We start from the raw sequence: 26,537 nt of genomic DNA, 5'->3' as shown, positions 1-26,537 counted from the left end.
AGGACCAAGGAAGGATGTGGTCATGAGAAACCGCATCACAACGATTGAACACTTAAGCTATTATAAGACTAAAAGCATCATGTTTATAGTTTGTATATAAGAAATTAAAGAAGAATGCTTGACAAACGGCCACTCAAAGGTTAATAAATGAAAATTACAAAAGTACTTTGAGTATGATAATTTGAACGACTTAACTAACTGAATGAAAAGAATCATATATCTCCAAATTGATAAAGGAAAATCAAATACTATAACATGGAACAAATTAAAACAACGTATTAAACATCAGTCAGTAATTGTGGCTGAATTAATTAGTCAATCTGCTCTAGACGACTAAATTTGATGATAAACAACAAGATATTATTTGATATTTACTAAAAGCTATTATGGTGTTTTATCAGGTTGCATTTGGTAGCGAAAACTCCTTCCCTCAATTCTGATTCTCCTATTGTTTACTTATTATTACGTTAAAATATACGGAGTATTTTATAAGATGCACACCATTACTGGGTTGATTCTAGTTGTTTTTGAATTAATCAAGTCAAAAACACTCTTTGTTGAACACCCACTTAGTATTTTGTCAAATTAAGGCATTAAAAGCTCACTATATTGAGTAGAAAAAGCCCCTATCAAGTTAGGCCCTTCCGGAATAAACCCCTGTTCATCACTTCATCAAGTCATTTCTTTTCTTTTTTTTAATATCCTTTCTTTTCTTATATGTCTTTTCATTTAGTACTTGTTTGTTTGTTTCCTTTCCATCTTTTGGTCGAACTCACATAATTAACAGTGACCTATATAAATTACTCATTTTAGATAGGATCTCTTATTTATTGACATAAAAGGTATCATGTTACCCGATAGTCTATTATTACGAGTCACTATTGATTTTCACTTATTTTCACGTAAAAAAAAAGAAAGTTTTTTTTGAGTGATTTAGAAATGCTTTTATGTTAAGTCAAGGATCACTGAACTCAGTGTTGATGAAAGTCAACACCCTTCAACAATCAATTCGATGACTCATCATTTATCTTGTAAGTCAAATATAGACGGAGAAACAGAAGAGAAAAACTTGGTCCCAAAAGGGTTATGTGTGTAACAGACCATGTGATTTGTTTGTACTCATTTGGAAATAAAACAGCACAAGTTTTACTCTTTTACTAAAATTGGAAAACAAACAAGGAATAGGATGGAGACGACAAAGTACAAAGTTTTTCACCTATGGATGTTCAACAAACGTCTTTATGCCAAGATTCATACTCTCCGTTATGCTCTCTTATCTTTTCACTATATAAAGCAACACATTGTAAAGACAAGCTTTGTGGATGCTGTGTGCTTTAAAGAAATTACTTAGGGGCGTTTGGCTCACAGAATGTTTTTGAAGAAATTGGAATCTTTAGAAGGAATTAGAATTGAAAAATTTAGAAATATATATTATGTTTGGTTGATAGAATTTAATGGAATGTTGGTAAAAGAATTATAAAATAAATCATATCAAATGACTAAACGATCCTTTCAAATATAACTCATTTTTTATATACGCAATATGACACATTCATGTAATCATGTCAATATCTTGTCTCTTTCCTTCTCTCACATCTCTATCCCAATCTCTGGCTCTCTACATCACCTCACGGCTAACACGCTCCCATGAGAAAAAAATTTTCTAATTAACTTTCAAAAGTATGAAGTAAATCAGTTAATCGTGTCCTTTCAAATTTAATAAAAAGAGAAAGAAGAAAAATATACCACATACATAGTGGTATTGTGTAGGATGGTTGGCGGTGGCGGTTGCCGGTGATTAGCAACGACGGTTGGCGACGTTGGGAGCGGTGGTAGTAGTGTGTTTTTAGTCAATCGATAAACCTTGGTGGTGAGTGAGGGTTGGGTGACTTGGTCTAAAAGAGATACTAATCAATGGCAGGTTTTAATCCGCGGTCAGCGGTGGTTAGTGGCAGTGGCTGCCATGAATGTCATAGGTGGCCGCAAGGAAGCTGAAGAAATATAAAGCTGAAGATGGAAAAGGTTTTTTACTTTTTAAGGTTTTTTTGTCAAATTAATTGAATTTCTTAGGAATTGTAAACTTTCCATTGATATATGGAAGGAATTCTAAACTCCTTGTTAAAAAGAATTCATTGGAATGTTTTAAATTCCAATTCCTTCATTTCTTCAACCGAACACACTCATAATGAAATTTAACATTCCAATTCCTATGAATTTCATAAGATTCATACAAACCAAATAGGGCCTTAGTGTATCTGCTTTCGATATTTGTTGTAAATTGTTGAGTTTTATGCTAGTCAAAAACTCAACAAGTATCTGTATTCATGTTCTTGTTTGTCAAGATTTGACTGGTCATGTATTTACTGTTTAATCATTAATACATCCGATTAAACTTGTTCATCTTTATATTCTGTTTAATTAATCCTTAATTTAATTATTAAACTAAGTTGTGCAAACTTTAGACCTTACATTTAAAAATAAAATTAAAGTTTGAGAATCAATTGTGTAAATATATATCAAAATTTTGTGTTTCCCCGTTACCTATGTATTAATTGCCCCATTACAAAACTGGTCGAACAAGAGCTCCACTACCTATTAGCATCGTATCTTATGCTCATTTTTCTTCCTTTAAGGTCACATCTCTTACTTTTACTCCCCTAACTTTTTATAACAAATCACTCAAGTTCCAAATCCTGCTTATTGTATACCTATTTAATATATTTTTTTTTCAAAATAGGGCATCAAAAGGTCACTATATTGGGAAAACAAAAGCCATAACCATGTTATGCCCTACTGTAATAACCCTTGTTTTTCCTTTAATCAAAATTTTCCTTTTTTTTTTTTTTCCTTTCTTTTCCTTTAGTACTTATTTATTTCCTTTTTTTCCTTTAATCAAATTCACATAAGTTTGAATAGAATTAATATAGCTAAATCGCAACATATGAGCCAACTTTTTCCTTTTTTTTTCTTTCCTTTCTTTTCCTTTAGTACTTATTTATTTCCTTTTTTTCCTTTAATCAAATTCACATAAGTTTGAATAGAATTAATATATCTAACCTTTTCCTCTCTGAATATATAATACGAGTATTTATTACAAGTTTTAATATGGAATTACTACTATATATATATAATTAAAAACTTTTAATATATATATATATATATACAATAATAAATGGGAAAAGTGAGTATGAGGCTCTTATGCATCCAACTTGGGTGAAAAACCCCTCACATACTAATATTTTAAATAAATACATGGCCCCCCATGATTTTTACCTTTTAAAAAAAGGTATGTGAGAGGTTTTTCACCCAACTTGGGTGCCTAACAGCCTCATATTCCCTTTCCCCATAATAAATATACATACATATACGAATTGAAGAAAAGAATTGATAAAACATACTAACATTTATGCCTAGAGTTGGAATTTACTCTAATTAGAGTTAATTAGTTGATCATCCAGTTAAGCACGCTTACCCGAGGATCCATAATGTCACGACAACGAGCATGGTTGCCATCATGATCCACTCATTTCTTTTGACATGACCCATTTGGTCCAGTTTCTGTTTAGCCATGATGGGTCATTTCAGGTGGAAATATCTTGTATATGATTAATGGCATAAGCATAAGAGAAGCCAGCGCCGGAAAACAAAAGCTTTGAACCATGTAATCCATGGACTTTTGACTTTCACCCCTAAACTTTCGGCTAATTTAATACACAACAGGTTTTGTGGATCACCCGTCAAGAAAAGCGCATTCAAGCTACTAGACGACTATATTTCCAGCCATATATAACAAACAAACAATAATTATTCGTCCAGAATGTAAACTTCAATTTTATAAAGAGAATTGATAACATGTACGAGCAATAGTAAATTAGTACTAATACTATGCATTTTTACTATACTACTCGTAAATAATAACTTTAAAAGTTAAACTGAAACTTTGACATAAACATTAAAACTTTGTCATCTTCTTCCTAATTAATTCTTATGGTACACCTGCAAGTTATACACCACCACCATTTTAGGCGTTTAATTCATCACCACCACCAAAACATAAGCTTCTTTCTTTAACCTATGATTTTAGTTATTTCAAAGTTCAAACCCACTCCTTATTTCTTATTGCTATATAACTCATCAGGGGGCTTAATGCAATGGACGTAAAAAGAATAATAGTAACCCTCATTCTACACTACTGCCGCCCCTGGTGTGGTCCTTCTTTACTAACTTTTGTACGTTGTATTGTAATAAAGTACTGTAAAAGTTAAACTGCATATGATGGAAGAAATTTGCAAACAAAGTAGAGATTCTGTGGATAAATACTTAACATTCATAAAGAGAAAACAAGCCTAGCTTATATAGGCACCTACTTGACTCACACAAAAAGACTCCATAATTCATAATGCAACTAACCCACGTACTTCTCTGCCTAATTAAGGAACCAGTCATACATATGAGTATATGACCCATAACTTCCACATTCTTAACCCAATACTTCATTCTAAGACTATTTTAAATTAAACAAACTTACCGACTTACAGTACTAAATAAACGACACAAACTTATTGCTTAAAAGCCATACTAAACTTAGTGCCTATTTTATATCACATGAATATTAAATACTAACTCATTAACTTGCAACGACACAATTAAATAACTAGACTCGTACTAAATTAATGTCACTTTGACATGTTGACGTCAAGATTATTCCAACAGAATTATATACGTTAGATATCAAGAACGTAAGTACCTGTAACTCAGACTGGATAAGAAATGCGCCAACTCTACGAGCAGAACCGTCATGAGGACTAGACTCGCCAGCAATTGCTAGTGACATGATAATTGGCAAGAATACTCCACCAGCTCTAGCTGTGGTGCTTGCTTGGCATCACTATTGATATTAAGGCTTCACCAATTGCCAATCCATATGCTAAACCCAACGTACGTACTTTTACCAAACCATCTTACAAAATACATTGCCATCCGATCACCTAGGCCGGTTTTCACAAACCCTCTACTAAAGAAAAAAGATAAAACGATCAACCATATAGCTTGGTTGGTAAAAGCCGCATATGCCTCTTGAAACGTTTGCGTCTTTGTCACCAGTGCAGTGACACTGTCAAACACACGATGGCCCATGCACCAACTGGTAAGGGCTGTAGCATGAGTCCAGAGATAGTGGTGAGGAAGATCGTGAGTAACTGCCAGCCTTGTTTCGAGACCGCTCTGTGGGTTTCGGGATGGCAAAATATACGATGAATCCAACAGAGACCAATATCACGAGGGAGATTGACTTTGCACCTCCTAGAAATCTCATACAGCGGCGACGAAGAGAGTGATCAGTGAGAATAGGATTTTCGCTAGCATTGTCAATTTCTAACGAAAGAGATTGATGAGTGGGAGTAGATGTTTCGCTAGCATTGTCAATTTCTGAAGGTGGATTTGGCATTTCTAACGAAAGAGACGTTGTTTTAATTTGTATGTGGTGACTGGTGACTAAAGAAAAAGGAAACTTTATATAAAATACTACTTCCCATATATAAAATACTACTCAGTATTTTAATTCGTTAGCATCATTTCTTATGTTCATTTCTTATGTTCATTTTTTATATAAAGAAAAAGGAAACTTTAATTCGTTAGCATCATTTCTTATGTTCATTTTTCTTCCTTTAACGTCACTTCTCTCACTTTTACCCCTCTAATTTTTATTTTTCTTTACCAAATCACCCACATGTTCCAAATCCTTCTTTGTTGTACACCTACTCAGTATTTTTTAATTTTTTTTTTTCAAAACAAGGCATCAAAATGTCACTATATTTGATAAACAAAAGACACAATCATGTTAGACCCTTCTGCAATAACCTTTGTTCATTACTTCAGCCAAATGGCAACATATGAGCCAAATTCTTTTCCTTTTTTTTTCCCTTTCTTTTCCTTTTAGTACTTATTTATTTCCTTTGTTTCTTTTGGTCGAATTCACATTATTCGCAATGATCTATGAAAGTTAATTTTTTATAGAATAATGTAGTTTGCTTTTATATAATAAGTGTTAGTTTTTGTTTATACAGGCCCATTGTACGTGATCTGGTTGATGATATCATAACAGTGGACGGTAAGGAGATCATCGCTGCAGTGTGGCATTGCAATATGATACTCAAGGTTGCGATTGAGCCTAGTGGTGCTATAGGCCTTGCCGCGGTGCTACCGGAAAGTTTCAAGCACAATCTAATTTGGAAGGATTTTAATAACATCGGGATTGTGCTTTCCGGTAGTAACGTGAACACAGACGTCATATTGAATACGTCTTAAATTGGGATTCCTAGCAAGTTTTAATACTTTACCTTGCTATTAATATTTGTTATTGAAACTAACTATGAAAAGTAAAGACGATGACTGGAGTATATTGAGTAGCAAAAGCCTCGTTCATGTTAGCATCATTTCTTATGTTCATTTTTCTTCCTTTAACGTCACTTCTCTCACTTTTACCCCTCTAATTTTTATTTTTCTTTACCAAATCACCCACATGTTCCAAATCCTTCTTTGTTGTACACCTACTTAGTATTTTTTTTTTTTTTTTCAAAACAAGGCATCAAAATGCCACTATATTTGATAAACAAAAGCCACAATCATGTTAGACTCTTCTGCGGTAACCCTTGTTCATTACTTTAGCCAAATGGCAACATATGAGCCAAATTCTTTTCCTTTTCTTTTCTTTCCTTTCGTTTCCTTTTAGTACTTATTTATTTCCTTTCTTTCTTTTGGTCGAATTCACATAATTCGCAATGATCTATGAAAGTTAATTTTTTATACAATAAGTGTTAGTTTTTGTTTATACAGGCCCTTTCTATGCGATCTAGTTGATGATATCATAACAGTGGACGATAAGGAGATCATCGTTGCAGTGTGGCATTGTTATATAATACTCAAGGTTGTGATTGAGCTTAGTGGTGCTATAGGCCTTGCCACGGTGCTACCGGAAAGTTTCAAGCACAATCCAATTTGGAAGGATTCTAATAACATCTGGATTGTGCTTTCCGATGGTAACGTGAACACAGACGTCTTATGGAATACGTCTTAAATTGGGATTCTTAGCAAGTTTTAATACTTTACCTTGCTATTAATATTTATTGAAACTAACTATGATGTTTGTTACCGAAACTAAGTACTTTCAAGGGAGGATCTAGCTTTAAAGAAGGTAGGTCAAGATTTGTATATTTTTCAGAAAATATATAATGATTTTATTAAGGAATTACCTTAAATTTGAGCTAGGACTGACTTAATTTTTGAAAAGGTGAGATGAAAAGAAATTTTTGGGATTTTATAGTTAGAGTTTTGTAAAATGGAAAAAAAAATGATTGTATTTTAATGGCGTAAATTAGGAAATCACGTTCTGTATGTGTTCACTAGAGAAGAAGAAGGAGGCAAGAAGATGGACTCACCCTTTTATAGTTACAACTTTTTACTTGACTTTTTTTTTTATAAATTTCAGTTTTCACCCTCTTACTTTTTAACTCATTAAAATCTCATTTTATAATTAATTTATGTTACACCCCTTAAGGAATATGCCAATATTAAATACAACTTATGACAGCTAGCTATAATTTTAGACGTTTGTTTTCAACTATGCTCCTTAAAATGTTAAGATCGAATTAAAGTATGTTTAAGTATTACATGACTCGTAGTAAAATACATTATTAATTAGTTTGAATATATTAATTTTTCTAGGCTATGATTGAAGTCAAATAAAAAACCTGCATAATTCTTAGTTAATAAAATATCTATAGAATGACACTATAAGACTAAAATTAGTATACTTAAGTTGTTTATGAAATATTTGAGATAGTTAAGGTTTTTCTTGTGTGATAGTTTTTTTTTTTAGTTAAGTACTTTTTTCGTCCCTGTGGTTTCTCGCTTTATCACTTTTCGTTCTCTTCGTTAACTTTTGGCTAAAATCATCCCCGTGGTTTGCATTTCGTCCTTGTCGTTATAACTTTTCCGTTAACCCCCTCATGCAAGTCACGTGAGGGGCATTTTCGTCTTTTCGTCCACTTAAGTGCAAAAATCGTCCCTGTGGTTTCTCGTTTTTGCATTTTTCATCCTCGCCGTTAACAAACAAATATTACCGGTAAGAATTTAATCCAAACAAAACAAAAAACTATATATACCTATATTTGAGGATCTTCAATCACCTTCAAATGAAAACACGTACATACAATGTGTAACTACAGGTATATACCAGTCGGTGTTACCGGTAATACCGGTATCGGGGTGGTACTCTTGTACAACTATTTTCAGTAATTTCGATATTTTTTGGTATTACCGTTCCGGTATTCTCATTTTTTTATTTTTGAAATTTTTGATAAATTATTTTTATAATATTTTAACGTTATTTTTGTTAATTTGTAAACAAAAATAGTTGTATCAACATAGTTGTATAAATGAACATTTTGGTCCCATGATTTACAACATAGTTGTATCAAAATTTGGTGGTGCCAACAGTAGCCAAGATTTCCCCTAAGTTTAACCACTTTTATGCATCATTATTTTTTTGTTTTCATAATTTTTATAAGCAATTATTATCTTTTTTTAATCAAATTATTATAATTATTTGTTTATTAATGTAACTTGACTCGACTTATAAGAATCACTCTTTAGATGTAATTTAACTCGACTCGTAAAAATATAACAATTATGAGTAGTAATACGTGGCACCCCTAAGATATATAGTATGTAGACTCTAAATGCGGAGCCAACGAGATACACTATCACGTGTACGGTAATACCTTAAGCTCAAAACATATTGCATTCATGCATCGATCCATAACTTATTTAAATTGTGCACGTCAATGAATGTATATTATCTCTAAGTATATATAAAAAAACCTTAATTCTTAAATGGAGAAGTTTAGACCCTTGGATAAAATTAACTTTTAATTATAACCATTAGATTCATATGCTGATGTTATACATCTTTTATAGTTTTTTTAGATTTAATTTTAATTTAATAAAATATAGTCATTAATTATGTAAACCAATTGTCTACATTTTACAATTATAAAATGTAATTAATTTAATGATATAACTGTGGAAAATAATTCTTAAAGTTTATATTATCTTTTTATTTTCAAGTCTTTTTATTGTTATTATAAATTATAACAAAAAACATTGGTTTTTTCGGATTTTGGTTTTTTCGGATTCTGGTTTTTTCTGTTTGAATTATTCGGTTTTCTTGCTTTTTTTTTGGCTTTTCCTCACTCCTAATCCTTAGACTCCATATATGATTTTAAATATATTAATAGTTATTGTTTATATTTTAGTTTCATGGAAACTCGATCTAAAATGCAAATAAAGTTGGTGATGGAAACCAAAAAATATAATTAACTATTTTTAAATTGGGTTAAAGTGTAAATAAAAAAAGTATAAGTTAATTATTTTTAAATTGGATTAAAGGTAAATTGGTGATGCAAAAATCAAAAAGTATAAAAGTTAATTATTTTTAAGTTGGATTAAAGTATAAATTGGTGATAGGAAACCAAAAAGTGAAAATTAATTATTTTAGATTGGGGTGAAAGTATAAATTGGTGATGGAAAACCAAAAAGTGTAAATTAATTTAAATTAATATTAAAAAATTAGAGAATTAATAAAGAAGAGGAATTAGGCTTTAGGATGAGGATTAAGGGTGTCAAGTGTACCATAACCTCTTCTTTTAGTTATATTATATAGATTTGGGTGTTATGGCTCTCTCTTACTAAAATTACTCGTGCCTCAAGAATACTCTTGTTGTAATACTTGATTTATATATATTTTGCACAACACACATGGATATTGTCTAACGATGTATCAAATACACTAACTCTGTATGGTTACGCTTACCAAACTTTATTCCTAAGCTTATGATTTACCCATATCAAAGGTAACAAACCTAGCTGGGGTAATCACTAGTTATATATATGATTTTGTCTGTTGGATCAATTTGTGTAAGTCTTGTACTTACTAACTTTTTCTTTTAATAAAATCTAAATATCGTTCAAAAAAAAAATATCGCTAGTTTCATATATGATATATTATGATATGATTTTATCAAATTTAATGTGAAGCTATATGGGCCGCAATATGCCATACGTTTCTTATAATCCATTACACAATGGTATTATTTCATGTGAAATTGTACAAATTCATCCCAAACATTAAAGAAAGAAAGAAAGAAAGAAGCTGCACTGCTGTTTTTTTTTGGTTTTGAGCCCCAATACCACAATGGTTTATGGAGGAGGTTAAAATGTAGGCAGACTTTACCCCTACATAAGTAAAGAGGCTGCTTTCATTTTCTACCTAAATAGTAGAAAAAATTCTTCAACTTTTGCATGAGATGATAATTGAACTCATAAATTCTAAAAATTCTAAGCCCTTTTGTTCGATCTTCACTCCCCTGTCCTTTAATTTTATAAAAATACATCGAGCTCTTTTATTTGCGATACTCGTCTTCCTTATGGCCGATATTACAAACTAGTCTATGACCATGGCCCATATTTAAGAAGATCGATAGTGGAACAAATTACAACCAAGCCCATCGCAGCTAAAGACATCCCACACTTAGGATAGAATTATATATAGCCCTTGTTCTTTTTAGGCCCAATCAAAACAATTTTGAGCTTGCCGTTAAAAAAAAATATATATATATATTGAGTTTTAATCATTTGTGGGACCTATTTAGGATTTTACTACTGTACTTGAGTATATTTAACCCATTTCTATCTACGAATTGAACAATATTTTACATGTATTGATTGCAGCATTTTGTTGTTCGGCACCCTCTAGAATTTACAACATTTAATTTACATTTAAATAAAAATATATAATTTTAAAAGAAATAATGAAAAATATATATTTGATAACATTTGATTGATTATTGTTTGAGTTTTAAAATTCACACATGAAATTACAACATTTAATGAAAATTATATACTTAAAAGAAATAATAATATCGATCTCTCAACACTATTAGGCTGGACGGAATGGGTAGGGGAGGAAACCGGTACCGGGCCGGTACCGGTTGGCACACCGCGCCGACCCCCGGTACCGGTTGGGTGGGGAGCGAGTTGGGCACAGTGGTGCCGGTTGTGGTGCCGATTGATGACCGTTTTTATGTATATATACATATAAATATCTATATCTATATGTTGCAGTGCAGGAATGGGAAAGAAGACGTGACCTTCTATATATATATATATATATATATATATATTATTAATTAAATTTAATTTTACAACTTATACCCCTAAAGTTTAAACTATATATAATACTAGTTCACAATTTTTATTTTTTATTTTTTATACAATATATTATTATTATTACTACTACTAATATTATTATTTAAAATTAGGTTTATTTATTATTTAGAATAAAAATGATTATGTGTTTTATTTGTGTTTTAAGTTGTATTTTCAAATTATTAAATAAAATATTTTAGTTATTATTTTAAATAAAATAGATAGAAATTAAATTAAATAGAAAAGGGTGAGGAGGGGAGGAGAGAGATGGCGAGGTGGGGGGAGGGGAGGAGAAGAAAAATCGGGGAGGGGAGGGGAGGAGTGGAGAAGCCTTCCCCCCACCCTTAGACAAGGTTTCTTTAGACTGCTCCCAATGGTGCCAGTCTATTAACAAGGCGTGGGCTGTAACGTCGTTGCACGACCTCAGCTTGTCACTTGGGATCGTTTGGGTTGGAATTTCGGTTACGAGCAAAACAAGAAAGTATTTTTTTTTTCATGTAAATAGATATGTGTGGGCACTGCATCTATTTTATATACGAGTGTAACCCATCGCTTTAGAAGTGTTGATGTGACGCTGAAGTTAGTAAAGAAGAAGAGAAAGTTAATACACTTCCCGTGCCTAATTGATCTTATGAAAGTAGGCTAGAAGACAAAGAAAGTGAGAAAATAACTGTTAAAAGTCGTCTAACTAACATTTCACATTTGTTTGATCACATTTAGTCATAGTCAGTCACCATACATGAGATAAAAATTTTGTGGAGCAATTGGTACAGGTTTACCTTTGGTTTTATCAGGATTATTTTGGGATATTATGCAAAATGATACTGTATTGTTCTTGCTGTACACGAATTCTTGATCTCTTCCTATTATTCCATTGGGTTGTAATGCTTCTTTTACCTCACTAATTCCAAAGGTTGAATCCCCGCTCCTGGTTATTGATTATCGGCCAATAAGTTTAATCGGTGTTCTATACAAGCTTATTGCTAAGATTTTACCTTTAAGGCTAGAGCGGGTTATTCATAGTGTGGTGGTTACTGGATATTGAGCAATCTGCTTTCATTAAGGGATGTCAAATCCTTGATGTACGTATGCGAGGTGCAACCACAGGGACTCCAAAAATGTGGGGCCTCAACAATACAAATGTTTTTGGTGTTCTTTTGACAAATGGAAAGGTTATATAAGATCATTCTTTACATAATTATGACAATCATTTCTGAATTTCTGACTATGCTAATTGCCATCATGTAATATTTTCACACTATATTTTTATCATCATTACATTTGCAATGTCGCTAATATCAATCAGTACCAGCCCCAGCGTAGATTGGAGCTGAACTAAGTAGATCATTCGTTCTGATGATATCATTCCTTTGTCAACTGAAAACTTTTTACACTAGTTTATTAGATCATGCAAACAAATGGAGCTCAACGAAGGAGATCTGCTGAGTGCTGACAGCTTACTAATACATTATAGTGGCTTAAGACCTCTAGTGGAAGTGTTGGTATATATGGACCATATGGTTAATCACTTTAGCACCCAAAAGTGGGAGACACTTTCGGTCCACCCTTGTTTAACTTGAGCCCTACATTACAATATCACATATAAAATACTTGGGCATTCAAGGGCTAAATTGACTCAGGCACTCATCGGGTAGGTGTGACCATAGTGCAAGCATCATCAAAGTTGGTAATGAACCCTTATAAAATCAAATTGTGAGCAGTATTTCCTTAAAAGTACTTTTTAATTAGTTCAACAGAATACATCATTAATTGGATCCATTTTCACAAACAAAGAATTAACCCACTTTGATGGGATTGGGTGTTGATGTTGTTGTTCATGGCAAGAAACCTTTGTGCTTTTCTCTTTTGTCAAAGATTGGTGCAAGTTAGAGGTGGCAAAATGAGTGGGTCGGGCGAGTTGGGTAATTTTTAGTGTCGACCCAACTGATTTGATCCGACCTATCGATAGTGTCACGTCTACATTAAGTACATCATGCAATATAGAGGAAGATATAAGGTCAATATTTTTATCATTTGAGCAAAGAGATATTTTTTAATTTACTTCGAAAATTATACATGTGATTAAAATTGTATCAAATATTAAGAATGAAATATCTACATTACTTCAATCATATTTCCCAATTTGATCAAGTTGACGTATAATGTGCTTAGTATGTAAGTAGGATGTGACCAGCAGCATCATTATGTACATCTCCCTTTTGAATCCCTACATCGACCGTCTCCTTTGAGGATCTAGCTAATGCAGCTTTCACTGTGCCTTTGTTTTACATTACCTGCATGCAACAATAGCAGAATATGAGAACAAAAATTTCTAATGTCGACATCCCTTCTCGGGCATATAGAAATTTGACCTCAGCTAATTCACATGTTTATTGAAACACAAATACAAACGAGACAGGGTTAGGAGTATATACATAGTTTGTAGCATGGTTTCTTAAATGCCGGATCATCTTCTTGTGCTGGAGGATCCTGACCGAATATAATCTCACAACTCATATCATCAAAATCTACAAATCATCAGAATATGCATAATGAGTACACTTCACTAACACTGGTATACTTGGTCATACACTCTACATTACATCATGCTTCTGAAAACCGGTATCAAATATCCTTGTCTTTGTGGGGTAGGGTTTAGGAAATCATTAAAAAACTATCATGAACTTAAATTGTCTGCTCAAAAATGTAAGTGGTGCACTGATTTGTAACATACAAGATTCTAAATTCAGTCTTTATTCATGATAGAAATTTGGAATTGACACATTTTAAACTCTTCTTGCAGTGGTGCATCCTGAGTGGTATACACATGGGTCCGTCTTACATGTTTTCAGACCTACGTATATTAGTGAAGTTTCTGTTACCCCCCTTGCATTGAATGATTCATGTCACTCCGTAAGCTCTTAGTTTGATTTGAGTCCACTACTCCACTACATATTATACTTAGGGGTGATCTTGGTGCACTTTTCCTGTTAAGTAATCATTTATCATTTATAGTTTCTATATTCCATAGAGTTGGCATGATGGGTACCAGACTACCAGTCAAAATGGGTTCGGGCTGAAACGGGTCACATTTATATGGGTCATGTCTGGATGACCCACAAACACATTTTTGTTCATTTTATAAATCTTTATACAGATAGCTAATGTCTTAATTGATAGGGAAAATTGCCTAAACAGGGGTAACTAATGTTCTTTAACGAAATAAAGAGGTACCGTTAATTTTACAACAATAAAGGGGTCACTAATCAATTGTTAAAACGTATAGGGTACCACCGTAAACCACAACACTTCAAGAGTACTTTAACCCTCTTATATGTTTTAAATTGATTAGTGAATACTTTTTTGCGAAAAGAACATTAGTTGCTCCTTTCTAGGCAGACTGCCATACTTATTAGTAAAATTACAAAGTCTGTGGATAAAATGATATAGATGGTTGTCTGAATCAGACAGACTGATTAAAAGCAGACTTGTGAAACCTCCAACACATTCGACTCATTTGACTCGTTCCCCTCTCAAGTTAACTTTTTTTGACATGTTAGAGACATTATACAACCTGAATTGACCCATTCATTAAGTATATAGATAAAACTTGCCACCTATAGTATTAGTTGTGCAATACATTTGTTTCTTTATATAGTTTAACTTACTAGGTACCATGTTGACCGGAGTCCCGAAATTTTTACTAATAAATTCTTGTGTTGGCATCTTGCAGAGGTTTGTGCACATACCGATACAGTTAGCTTCCTCCAGAAACCTAAGGTTTTCCATTGAACAACATTAGAATTTGAATATTGCATTGCACTTACGATATAGCAAGAAAATCATACAAAAAATCCTTACATTTAGACTTTTTATAATAACTCAGAAAGGATAGTACAATACCTGCATTTTGTGATGTGGACGACATTCCTCTCTTTTCTTCCTTCGAACTCAGACTCCCTTACCTTCAAAACAGTTTAAATAATAATAATTAACATGATACATCTGTTCCAAAAAGGAGAGCAAGTTTGGTTTTTGACTGTCAATATAGTTGTTCTAACATCAAAATTTGCTGTAACTACTTGTTTTCTCTAATGTAGTTATTTTCAGCTAGTGAACAAGGAGCCTTACCTCACTAGGACCGACCAGCCAGTGAAAGGCTAAGGTAGTGAAAATAGCAAAAAATTCCCTCGTAAACTTTGATTGTGGCATCAGTTTCTTCACCTGCATGTCCAAACACACTATCACATAGAATTACAATGAATGGTTTAAGGTGGCAAAGTACACTGGTCTGACAGTTTGGGTGACATATGAAAATGGCTACTTTGGGTACCACTCGGGTTGGGACGATCCAAGACATATTTTGTCCATAAAAATTGTAGTTTTTAATGAATAGTTAGTGTGTCAAATATGATTACGAAAGTTTCTATTATTTCAACAAGAATAACTCCGTAGCTTTTTTGTATAGAAATATGGTTCAAGAGGTTTTTTGCATTATAACTACACTACAGGATTCTCAACCCATATGACTTATTTTTGAAAATAAAACATAATTTGAATTACTCGTATAATAAGGGACTTCAAATATTGTCGCCTATATATGGTACAAAAAGAATTTAATAACAATGTAGAAGAGCTTGCCATGGAGAGTGCAAAGCTAGGAATAACTTTCTCAAGAGCATTAATAACAAGTTGGCGTTGTTTAGTCTGACTAAACTCCCGAAACATAGCTGTTGACACTGTCACGAGTCCCTTGTATCCCGGTGTGTCAGTTGTTATCCCTGCAGTTATCGTTTCTCATCAAAAGCCCTTTGCTTGATATTTGAATAAGTAACTTATAATTACATAGAACGTACCAGCAGTTTCTTGGACAGCTTTAGAGAGGTAAGCAATGACAATACGTTCAAACCAGTTGTCTCTATAAACAGTCTTGGATGTGGTGGCTATAGTATTGTTTCTTGTATCGAGCTTAAGAGTATGGCTATCATTATGAGTGAAAGTAACAGAAGTGGGTCGGGCCAGGACACACAACACAGAACGACCATGCTTGGGGAATATTCGTGCTGGTTTACAATAAGACCTTCCTGAAAATAAGATTGCCCTTGCCTGAGTTGATGGAATGGTTGTTCCCATACTGCTGAAGAGAGAATAAAGGAAGGGTAGTTAAGGAAGGATTAAAGTAGAAGTTAGCACTTACCAGCCAACTTTGCATAGTTTTGGTTATATATGACATTTTATAATGACTGTTGATAAACAAATGTTGATGGAACCAAACTGCTTATATGTATATGTATTTGTGTGTGTGTGTGTGTATAAATGTTCTAAAAGCTTGGAAACAACTTACATAAATTTGGGGAAAAAAATATATATAGCAAATTACTCTAATTTTTAAAACTCAAAAGTGTTTAATTATTTTGGTACTTTTCTGTTACTGTTTTTTTTTTTTTTTTCGGTTTAAATAAGATATTAACATTTTTAGGCTCAATTGGTGACCCATATTCAAAGTTAGGCTCATGATTTGTCAAATTTTGAGATTAATTTTTGACACCTTATTGTTTAGAACCACACAAATAATCTAGTTATATATTGTAGATTGTAATGTTTAATGCAATCATGATGCAGAGCAAATCCAAGAGTTGTAGGACCCTTAAGTAGATCAGCTGAAATAGAGAAACGGGTTGGAAAAAGACCGAACTTCAAATGGTCACAACTTTCTTCCCTGCTCATGTAATTTCAACATCGACCAAGTTCCAAATTTTATTTTGTCTAGTGTTAACAATGTCTCATTTTCAGCGTGTTCCTTAAAATGTTATCAGCAAACTCTAAAACGTTATACAATATAAGTGTAGGATATCACATGATACGCATGACTCAACAACCCTCAGCTTCTTTCGTTGTTTATGCGTTAAGAACTCAAACTAGCTAACTATCAAAACATCTCTTATCACTTTATCAGGTTTCAATAATCCCAATCTTACCTGCATGATAACAAGAATGAGAAAACAAATTTATATATCTAGATATAAAACTGCAACCAAAACTTACCAACTTCTAGAGCACCATGAAATGACAGAGTATATACTTTTAATATAATCTTATATTAGGTTAAATTTGTTAATTGCATTATTTCTGCATAAACATGTAATAAGTCTAATTTCATAAATTTATGAAGTGGAGATACAATTATACAATGACTCTAATCTCTATATATTATATGCAAAACGGATATATGAATAGTTATTACATTCTTACAAGTTACATCCCAATATGATAAGAAGAATGTAATGCAATATTTCATCTCAAGGGCTAAATAGACTTGGCATTGATAGAATTAAGTGATACTATAGGACCTAAAAATTAAGTAACCGATAAGCTTATAGATTGACTTTAGCTTCTTTGCATATTCTAATGTAGGATTACACTTGCACCCAATTTAAAGAATCATCAAAGTTGACAGTGAACGTTATTTACTTTATGTATTAGGTGGTTATATGTAAATTCCATCGCTCTTGGTGTATGAGATTTTATATCTCCTGACATGGATACAAAATCTGTCACATTGATTAGCCACTTCCATCAAAGGGATACATTCCGACATTCATGACTGAAATTTTGAGTCCAAAGTATCAAAGTATAGATTAAGTACACTGTGCAAGACATAAGATCGGTAAGCTTGGTAGTATAGGCCGTTTATCATCTACATGAACATATTCCACCTATATTTGACATGGTATGTGTTACACATTTTGAAAGTAAGTTTTCTTCATACATAGTCACACATCATATCTCGAGTTACTTATAATTATTTGGCCTATTGTCAGTCTAGTGAAACTCCTAAAGTTGGACTTTTTTAACCAACTGGCGAACACTGCCTTTCTCCTTGAGGGTCTAGCTAATGCAGCTTGCACTGTGCTTTTGTTTTACATTACCTGCTTGCAACATATAGCAAAAAATGAGAACAAAATTCTCTTGATATCCACTGCCAAAAGACTATTCTGACATGTGAATTGTCTTTTATGTACATTCATTTGCTTATTAAATACTTTAAAAGATAAATAAAGATATACAAATCAAGCTCGGTTAGGAGTATTTACATAATTTGTAGCATGGTTGCTTAAAGGCCGGATCATCTTCTTGTGCAGGAGGATCTTGCCCAAATATAATCTCACAGCTCATATCATCAAAATCTGCAAAATCAACATATGCATACACTTTAATGGATTAAATAGTTGTAGCACTTGCACTTTAAAAATGACGTTAGCATACTAATCATAAATTCCACATAAACATTTCCATGTTTAAGTTGATACGAATAGTAAACTATTATATAGAAACTATTGAATAACTGTCATGAACTTAAATTGTCTGCCTGATATTGTAAGTGGTGCACTGATTTGTAACATACAAGAGTCTAAATTGAGTCTTAGTTCATGATAGAAGTTAGAATTGACACTTTTTTAACTCTACTTGCAGTGGTGCACCCCGAGTGGAGTACACACGGGCCCTCCATACATGTATTTAGGCCTCTATATATTAGTGCAGGCACTGTTACTCCCCTTAAGTCGTATGATTCCTGTTTCTCTTTGAGTTCTTGAATTGATTTGGGAGCACTATAATTCTTATTTAGGAGTAAATCTAGGTGCACTTTTCCTATTACTGATTCATTTTTGGTTTATATTTAGACGTGCCGAGATAGGCCGGGCATGTTTAGTAAAGGATAGAAATGGGTCACATTTGGGTGAAATCAGGCTAGGTTGCCTCGCAAGTACTTGCTTGTTCATTAGTTAAACATAATAATAATAATCCAAATCTGTGGATAGAAGGATTTTAGGAGGTTGTATACATTGAAAAGAGGTTTGGGTGATATTAAAAAGATTTGGGTTGATCAACTTGTTTGACATGTTCCGTGGAACCATTTGACTTGTTTGAAGAAATACACAGCCCAGATCAACCCATTTAAAACTTTAAAAGTAATTGGTCAAAACTGCAGTTTCATTTTTTACCAGCATGACCCATTCATACCTCTTGACCCCTTATGTGTCAAGTGTCAACTAAAAATACTATATGACCTGTTTGACTTTTTGAACCATAATCACCAACCCAAATCAACTAACTCATAAGTATTTGGTCAAAATTGTGTCTTCTAATATCTTGATTTATAATGTATTTGATTGTTTAATTGAGTTGACTTACTAGGAACCATATTGACTGGGGTCCTGAAATTTTTCATAAAGAACTCTTGTGTCGACATCTTGCACATGTTTGTACACATACCTACACAGTTAGCCTCCTCGAGAAACCTAAGTTTTCGAGCAGCTAGCATTAGAGTTCGACGAACACATTTCATATAATAATATATTCATAGAAAGAACCATGCATTTAGGCATGGTTGCCTGAATGGAAAAAAAGCACCTGCATTTCTTTATATGAACTACATTTTTCTCCTTTCTCCCTTGAAACTCTGACTCTCTTACCTTGAAAACAATGTTAGTTAAGATCACTAACTACGATAAGCACGCCGTGACGGACTAGTTACATATTGCTTCAGTTTTGGCTATAACTTATTATTTTCCAATATAATGTTCTGTCGAAGAAAGGATTTGTTTTCATTTTTGTACTAGGATTGGATTTAGTTAGAAGAGAAAGTGTATAGAAACCACGATTCCTACCTCACTAGGGCCGACAAGCCAAGGAAAGGCAATGGTGGTTATGAAGGCAAACAGCTCCCTTGTAAACTTCGATTGTGGTGTCAGTTCTCTGATCTGTGTATCCAAAATACAGTATCATCTAAAAACAAAATAACTGGCATGACAGTAAAGGTGGCAAAATGAGTGGGTCGGGCGCATCGAGTAGAATTCAGGTCAAAACGAATACTTATCTGTATATGACCGGTTGGGTTTACCTAAAAGTTCAAAAAGAACTATGAATAGTTATCAATACAACCGGGTTGGGTTGACCTAAAAGTTCAAAAAGAGTTAAATTTTTTGTTTAGCATTTGACCCTTTAGAGATAAAGTGTAACCCGAATCTTTCATTAGTAATTGGATCAAAATTGCCACTTCAAGTATCAAAAAATCTAAAACAACAATAAACAAAACTAACAAAGATGCCGAATTACTTGCCATGTTGAGTGAAGAACTAGGAATAGCTTTCTCAAGTGCCTTAACAAGAAGTTCTCGTTGTTGAATTGTGTTAAACTCCCGAAACACCTCTTTGGAGACCATCACAAGCCCCTTGTACCCGGGTATGTCATTTTTTATTCCTGCAGTAATATTTTTCCATATAATATGTACGAGTGTGTGTGACAATAGAAATTGCAGTTAGAAAGGAAACAAGTAAAACAAACCAGCGGATTCTTGAATAAGTTTAGTTATGTAAGCAATGGCAAGACTTTCAAACCAGTTGTCATGATAAAGAGTCTTGGATGTGGTAGCTGTTGTATTATTCATTGCATAGGTTTTGAGACTATGATCACAGTTATCTTTTGTAGTAACAGAATTGGACCGGTTCAGAACAGACAAAAGAGGACCATTTATGGAGAATATCCGTGGTATTTCCCAGTGAGTCCTTGCCGGAAATGTGAGTAACCTTGCTTGAGCTGATGAAATGGTTGTTCCCATTCTGCTGGATTTCTGGATAGACTTTAGAAAGGGAAGGGGTTTGGAAAGAATTGAAGTATAAGTTAACAGCCAGCTTTGCACACTTCGTTTGAACTACAACATGACATATCATTTACTAAATGTGTGAACCGAAACAAATGAAAAAAGAGGTTACCTTACACTGTGGATCGGTTTTGGACTTTTGGTTCACGAAATTTTATAATGTGGCTTGTTTAAGATATGGTACATTGAATATAGAAGCTGGACGAGCACACCATTAGGAGTTATGCATCTTTCAAACACGAAATAGACTTAATATCAAACCAGTTGCATGCATAGACAAGTTCTATAAAGTATAGTTCAGACAGACTCAATTACAGGGTAGCATTTAAGCAATGACTAATTTTTAACATGTTTTTAGCATCACTGTGATTTCAGTATCATAGATCATGATCTAATATATGTTACAAAATTAAGTATGGTAATTTATTCTATTTGTTTGGTAATTATTTCCTTTGCAGATGTTCAAGCTTCCTGCAGCTTATTTAGCCAAAATAGTTATCCAAAACCTCAAATATTAGTCCAAACTCCAAAAAATAGAAGTATATACTGCATAAGGTTGCATATCACACAAAACGCATGCCTCAACAAACACATCTTGCTAAGTCATTCATGCGTTATAAACTCAAAGTAGATAGCCAGTATCATCTAATATTGAGTTTTAAGAATCCCAATCTCAAAAGCAATTTAGAAACAATGGCATCAAACAGAAAACCATCCCTGCAATAAAAGGATAGAAATGCAACTAAAAGTTACCAATTCAAAAGCACAATCTGGGATTATATGTAATGTACATTAATCCTACAATGCTACAACCTATAACACAAAAGACTCACACTACCATAACAATACCACATGAATCTTTGCCACAAAAGCACAAGTCACCATCCAAATAACGAAAAGTCAAACAAGTTGTTTAGATAACTAAAAAGAACTTATTCCTTGGTGGTTTTGTTGATAAGAGACTTGTGAATGTGAGGGATGACACCACCTCCAGCAATGGTACCTTTGATGAGAGTGTCGAGTTCTTCATCACCACGAATAGCCAACTGCAAGTGCCTTGGAGTGATCCTCTTCACTTTTAAATCTTTGCTAGCATTTCCAGCCAATTCAAGCACTTCAGCAGTTAAGTACTCGAGAATTGCAGCAGAGTAAACAGCAGCAGTAGCTCCAACTCGTCCATGTGCAGAAGTTCTTGTTTTGAGATGACGATGGATCCTTCCCACTGGAAACTGATATTCCCACATCACAATATCTTTAGTTAAACTTTTGTTAATCGATATACAAAAATCATGTTATCCACACAAAAAAATTAAGAAAAACCATCCATTATTATTGAGGCATTGTCTTATACTCCGTAAATAATAAATATATATAACTCACTAATACCATTTCAACATAATCATGGGTCAATATTCTAGGCTTCCAACCATAACAATAAGCAGCAGTAGGAGATTAAAAATTATCATAACTTTAGTGACATCAATGGTTATACACTCTGTAGCCCCAGCATGCACACCATCTCATGATTTAAACAACAAAATACAAGACGGGTGTAGCTTTTCATATTTTTGCAAACGTAAAGTCATAAACATTATGTATCAAGTTCAAAGTCAAATTCATTCATCTGTATCCCCAAGTGGACATTGAACTGCAGAAAACCAATGTAAAACACGCATACTTGTATGTATACCATTAAGCAAACTCTTTAATGTATGTCCTAATGCACACCTTTTAATAGCCTATCATACAATTACTTTGATCAGTTCTGCAGTTTATTCCTCTTAAGTTTTTAATTATGAATTAGTTGCTTTGTTTGATTTCAATAAAATAAACAAAAGAAATCAATATATCAGTCTAGAACATAGCAAGTCTACAACACACAGAGCCAACAACTTTGAGCATTAGCTCTACCTAAAAATCAATCCCATACTAATCATAATTGGTAGGAAGCCACAATAACACACATTGTACATGATACAATTTTCATTTAAACTTAATTAAGATTTTCACCTATTGTTACAATATTTGTAATCAAGCTCATGAGTATAATTCCAGAGTTCTAAGGCAGATTACACATAACTAAGCCAAGTAGCCTGCTACAATACTCCCAAATTAGACTGGACAACTTATACCACACTCAGACTAGATAAGAAACTTCAGGTTCATATAAGTTCAAGTGTCGGTAATGGGCCATATTTAACAAGAATTAATCTTCACATTAATTCAGTTAAGCAAACAAACACACACACACACACAAATGTGCATGCATTTACAATCGTGACCATTTGGTAAATTGTCCATTAGCATTTGTCTGTGCGTTAGTTAGTTAGTTTACATCCTAGTAGACACATATGCATTAGTGTAAATTGAAAAGTGTAATAAAAAGGTACTCCGCCATACTTAATCAAACAAATACAAAAACCATATCATGTATGCTTCAAAGTTCAAACACTAGATGTTCAAGTTAAGTTCATCCTTACCTTTCTAAATAGACAAAAACAGTGACAAGTTTCTCAACAAACAATTATTAATTCAATTTAATCCTTTCACTTAACTATTTGAGTTCAGTCCTGTGAAGAATTCTTTTTTGTTACACTAAAGAAACCAGTTTGTTTCATGCAGTTCATTTAGTCAACTTTTAAGTTTACAAAAATTTATTATCCCAACATATTTCACATATACATATATATACTTACAATCTTGCATATACATAAATACACACACATATATACTTGGAAAAAACAAAAACCCACACACACACACACATAAGCCTACATTACATATACAATTGGAAACCCACATATACATACATATACACACGCACACAATACATAATTGCAAACATTTTATAGTATAAAGATATAAAATTCGGGTCGAAACAAAACCTGAAGACCAGCTCTAGAAGACCTTGAAGTAGGCCTTTTCTTGGTATCTTTATCCTTATTAGCTGCTGCTGCAGATGCTGGTGTTTTCCCTGCCACTAAACCCTTTCCACCTTTTCCTGCCATTTCTTTTCCTTACCTACACCCAACATAATTAAACAACAAATAAAAAATCTTTTTTATCCATTATAGAGAACAAAAACAAAATCTTGAAATACAAACATATAGAATCAAAACTTTATCAAAAAGTCAAAGGCTTTGTGTTGACTAGATCATATACAAAAACGCTAAAAACATAATTAAACAAGAAAATTACTCTTTATCATTTATTTAAAAAAAAAAAACCCGAAATCTTGAAAAACAAACATATAAAAATTAAAACTTTATCAAAAAGTCAAAGGCTTTGTGTCGACTATTTCATATATATATAAACCCTAATAACAAAATTAAACATTAAAAACAAAAATCTTGAATGTAGAATTAAATGGGTCCAGAAAAACAAAAGTAACCAACAAAAATGAAATTAGAAAGATTAAATATAACATGAATAAAAATTGTTTCTTGATGTAATTTTCATATTTTAAATTTTAAACAAAACTAATAATTTATTCATTAAATATATTCATTAATAATTAAATATTAATCAGAAGATGAACAAAAACTATTACTTAATAATGTTGGGAATGTTTATTTTGAAACGATAACACAATTAATTCTTTGAACAGAATTTATAAAATAAAAATATATATAAAACAAATTGAAATATAAACACATCAAAATTAAGACTTTAAAAAAAAGATAGGCATAAGGATCTGATTTAACTTTTTACTCTGATTATAAAGAAGTAATTATTATTGAATTAAAAATATGTAATAAAATAAAATTTTGTTACCTGATGATATTTGGAATGAAAACTATAGCTCTGTGTGAGTAAAAGAAAAAAGAAGATATTAAAATGTGGATATCGGGTTTGGTTGAAAGTTGTATTTATTTGAGGATATTCTTTAATTAAAAAAATTCAAAGATTTTGAGATCTGGGAAATTTGGCGCCTACATATTTTTTATTTGTGGGGGAATAGTGATTTCAAAAAAATTAAAAATTTCAGATGAATTTTGAAGTTTTGAAAAAAAGTATTTGAAAATTTTGGAGAAGCCCATTACTGACCAACATAGCCCATATTAGTAAACACAGCCTTTTGATTATGGGCTCCGATTTTTGATTTTATTATTCTATAAAAGATTTTTTTTATTAAAAATAAGAGTTTTCGTACGATTCAATTTGATAAATGTATCATACTATTTAACTTTTGCAGTATGTTGTTGTACAAACATATAATACTTAAATGTGATGAGTCAATTTGTTTTGATATACACCACCTAGTTGGTATATCGGTGACCTTTTCCTAGACCACAATAGAAGGTCGTAACTAGTCCTCGAAAATCGACATAAAACTCGACAATTATGTATAGTCATCTAAAGTTGGGATCTTCATGACTTCATGCGATGTAGTTTTGCTTTTCTGTTAATTAGTTTTCGAGCCGTATAAAAGGTTTTTAACAATTTGTGGTGTTAAAAATTTAATAACAACGTACGATCGGAGCTACACTTATACTGTTATAGTGTTATATATGTATAGAAAAACTTTATTTTTAGAACAGTCGATAATAACAACTTATTTTTTAACTTCAAATGATATAGTTTTGTTTTACTTGTTATTATCTCATAGTTATATAAAAGGTTATTCACAATTTGTGATCTTGAAAACTCAATGACCACATACAATCGGACCTAATACTCTTATTTTGTTGTACATGACATGATGGCTTGAAATTGAGATTTTGATCTACACTTTAACCTGAATCTAAACACTAAAACGGTAAGCTTTCACTTTCATCAATTACCGATCAAGACTAAGTCACACAAATACCACTTTGTTATTAGTAGTATTTGTTTTACTTTGACCTTTAACTTTTCTTAGATTTATGATTATTTTTCATTTTAAACATTATTTTATGGTCGGTCCAAGGGTATTTTATTTTTCCTTTCACCTTTGCCCAAATTCCAAGTGAGTGAGTGAACTACCTTTTTCTTTTGTTTCTTTTTTTTAGGATTGCTTCATTGTTCATCCTTCGGTCAAATAAAAGTAGACATGTTGTAACCTTGATCTATCTTACTTTCATTATTATTATACACATGTCATTTTAGTATGTTACTTATATTTTTCAATGTATGACGCGAAAATATAAGTATATGTGAAAAATATAAATATACGAGGATGTAAATGAATTGAGTTTACATATAATATTTGTTGTTTCTTATTAGATTTAAATTTGTCATCAACTAGCAATACGCACAGGAGGTCCACTCATACATACAGAGTTTAAACTTTAAATTGTAGAAATTTGTTACACGTTGATCCTTAAATAGAGATGGAACTACTACCGAGACTAAACGACTTTCGGTTCCTTTCAACTAGTACAACTTCAGTCTTCATACATAAATTGTTTTTTTAAAGCTTAAATCAACATTGGTTTCTTCAATCAGCCCCTCTCAAGCAAGTAGTCGGTTTAATGTCTACATCTGATTCCATTACTATCTCTTTAGAGCTTGAAATATCCAATAATACAGTTTAAACACCAATTGGTATTGTCGCCAACACCTTCAAAGATAGGTTGGTCAGTGGTTGACTATCAAGGTCTCTCATGCCCATGGATCAAGGGTTCAAGTC

The 26,537-nt window shown here is 32.5% G+C and overlaps 3 protein-coding genes and 1 pseudogene across 3 annotated transcripts; all 4 read right to left on the bottom strand.

Moving 5' to 3' along the window:
• Nucleotides 1-3,468: 3,468 nt before the first annotated feature.
• LOC122609394 lies at nucleotides 3,469-5,446 on the bottom strand (annotated as a pseudogene).
• An 8,018-nt stretch (nucleotides 5,447-13,464) lies between these two features.
• Nucleotides 13,465-16,448, bottom strand: LOC122609574 (beta-carotene isomerase D27, chloroplastic-like). The gene is made up of 7 exons (XM_043782601.1): nucleotides 16,122-16,448; nucleotides 15,907-16,046; nucleotides 15,397-15,489; nucleotides 15,169-15,230; nucleotides 14,934-15,040; nucleotides 13,701-13,793; nucleotides 13,465-13,559 (listed from the first exon to the last, which is right to left on the bottom strand). The coding sequence occupies exons 1-7, from the start codon at nucleotides 16,396-16,398 to the stop codon at nucleotides 13,519-13,521; spliced, it is 813 nt and encodes a 270-aa protein (XP_043638536.1). The 5' UTR covers nucleotides 16,399-16,448; the 3' UTR covers nucleotides 13,465-13,518.
• A 1,538-nt stretch (nucleotides 16,449-17,986) lies between these two features.
• LOC122609577 (beta-carotene isomerase D27, chloroplastic-like) lies at nucleotides 17,987-20,884 on the bottom strand. Its single transcript, XM_043782606.1, has 7 exons — nucleotides 20,611-20,884; nucleotides 20,383-20,526; nucleotides 19,935-20,020; nucleotides 19,678-19,739; nucleotides 19,459-19,565; nucleotides 18,360-18,452; nucleotides 17,987-18,194 (listed from the first exon to the last, which is right to left on the bottom strand). Exons 1-7 carry the CDS (start codon nucleotides 20,882-20,884, stop codon nucleotides 18,154-18,156), a joined length of 807 nt encoding a protein of 268 aa, XP_043638541.1. The 3' UTR covers nucleotides 17,987-18,153.
• Nucleotides 20,885-21,682: 798 nt separating this feature from the next.
• On the bottom strand, nucleotides 21,683-24,810 carry LOC122607067 (probable histone H2A variant 1). Its single transcript, XM_043779986.1, has 3 exons — nucleotides 24,701-24,810; nucleotides 23,812-23,947; nucleotides 21,683-22,155 (listed from the first exon to the last, which is right to left on the bottom strand). Exons 2-3 carry the CDS (start codon nucleotides 23,932-23,934, stop codon nucleotides 21,859-21,861), a joined length of 420 nt encoding a protein of 139 aa, XP_043635921.1. The 5' UTR covers nucleotides 23,935-23,947; nucleotides 24,701-24,810; the 3' UTR covers nucleotides 21,683-21,858.
• Nucleotides 24,811-26,537: the final 1,727 nt, after the last annotated feature.

This window comes from Erigeron canadensis, chromosome 7, assembly GCF_010389155.1.
Source record: "Erigeron canadensis isolate Cc75 chromosome 7, C_canadensis_v1, whole genome shotgun sequence".
NCBI lineage: Eukaryota > Viridiplantae > Streptophyta > Magnoliopsida > Asterales > Asteraceae > Erigeron > Erigeron canadensis.
Note: the sequence above shows the minus strand (reverse complement) of the source record. Positions and strands in the feature narration are given on the sequence as shown.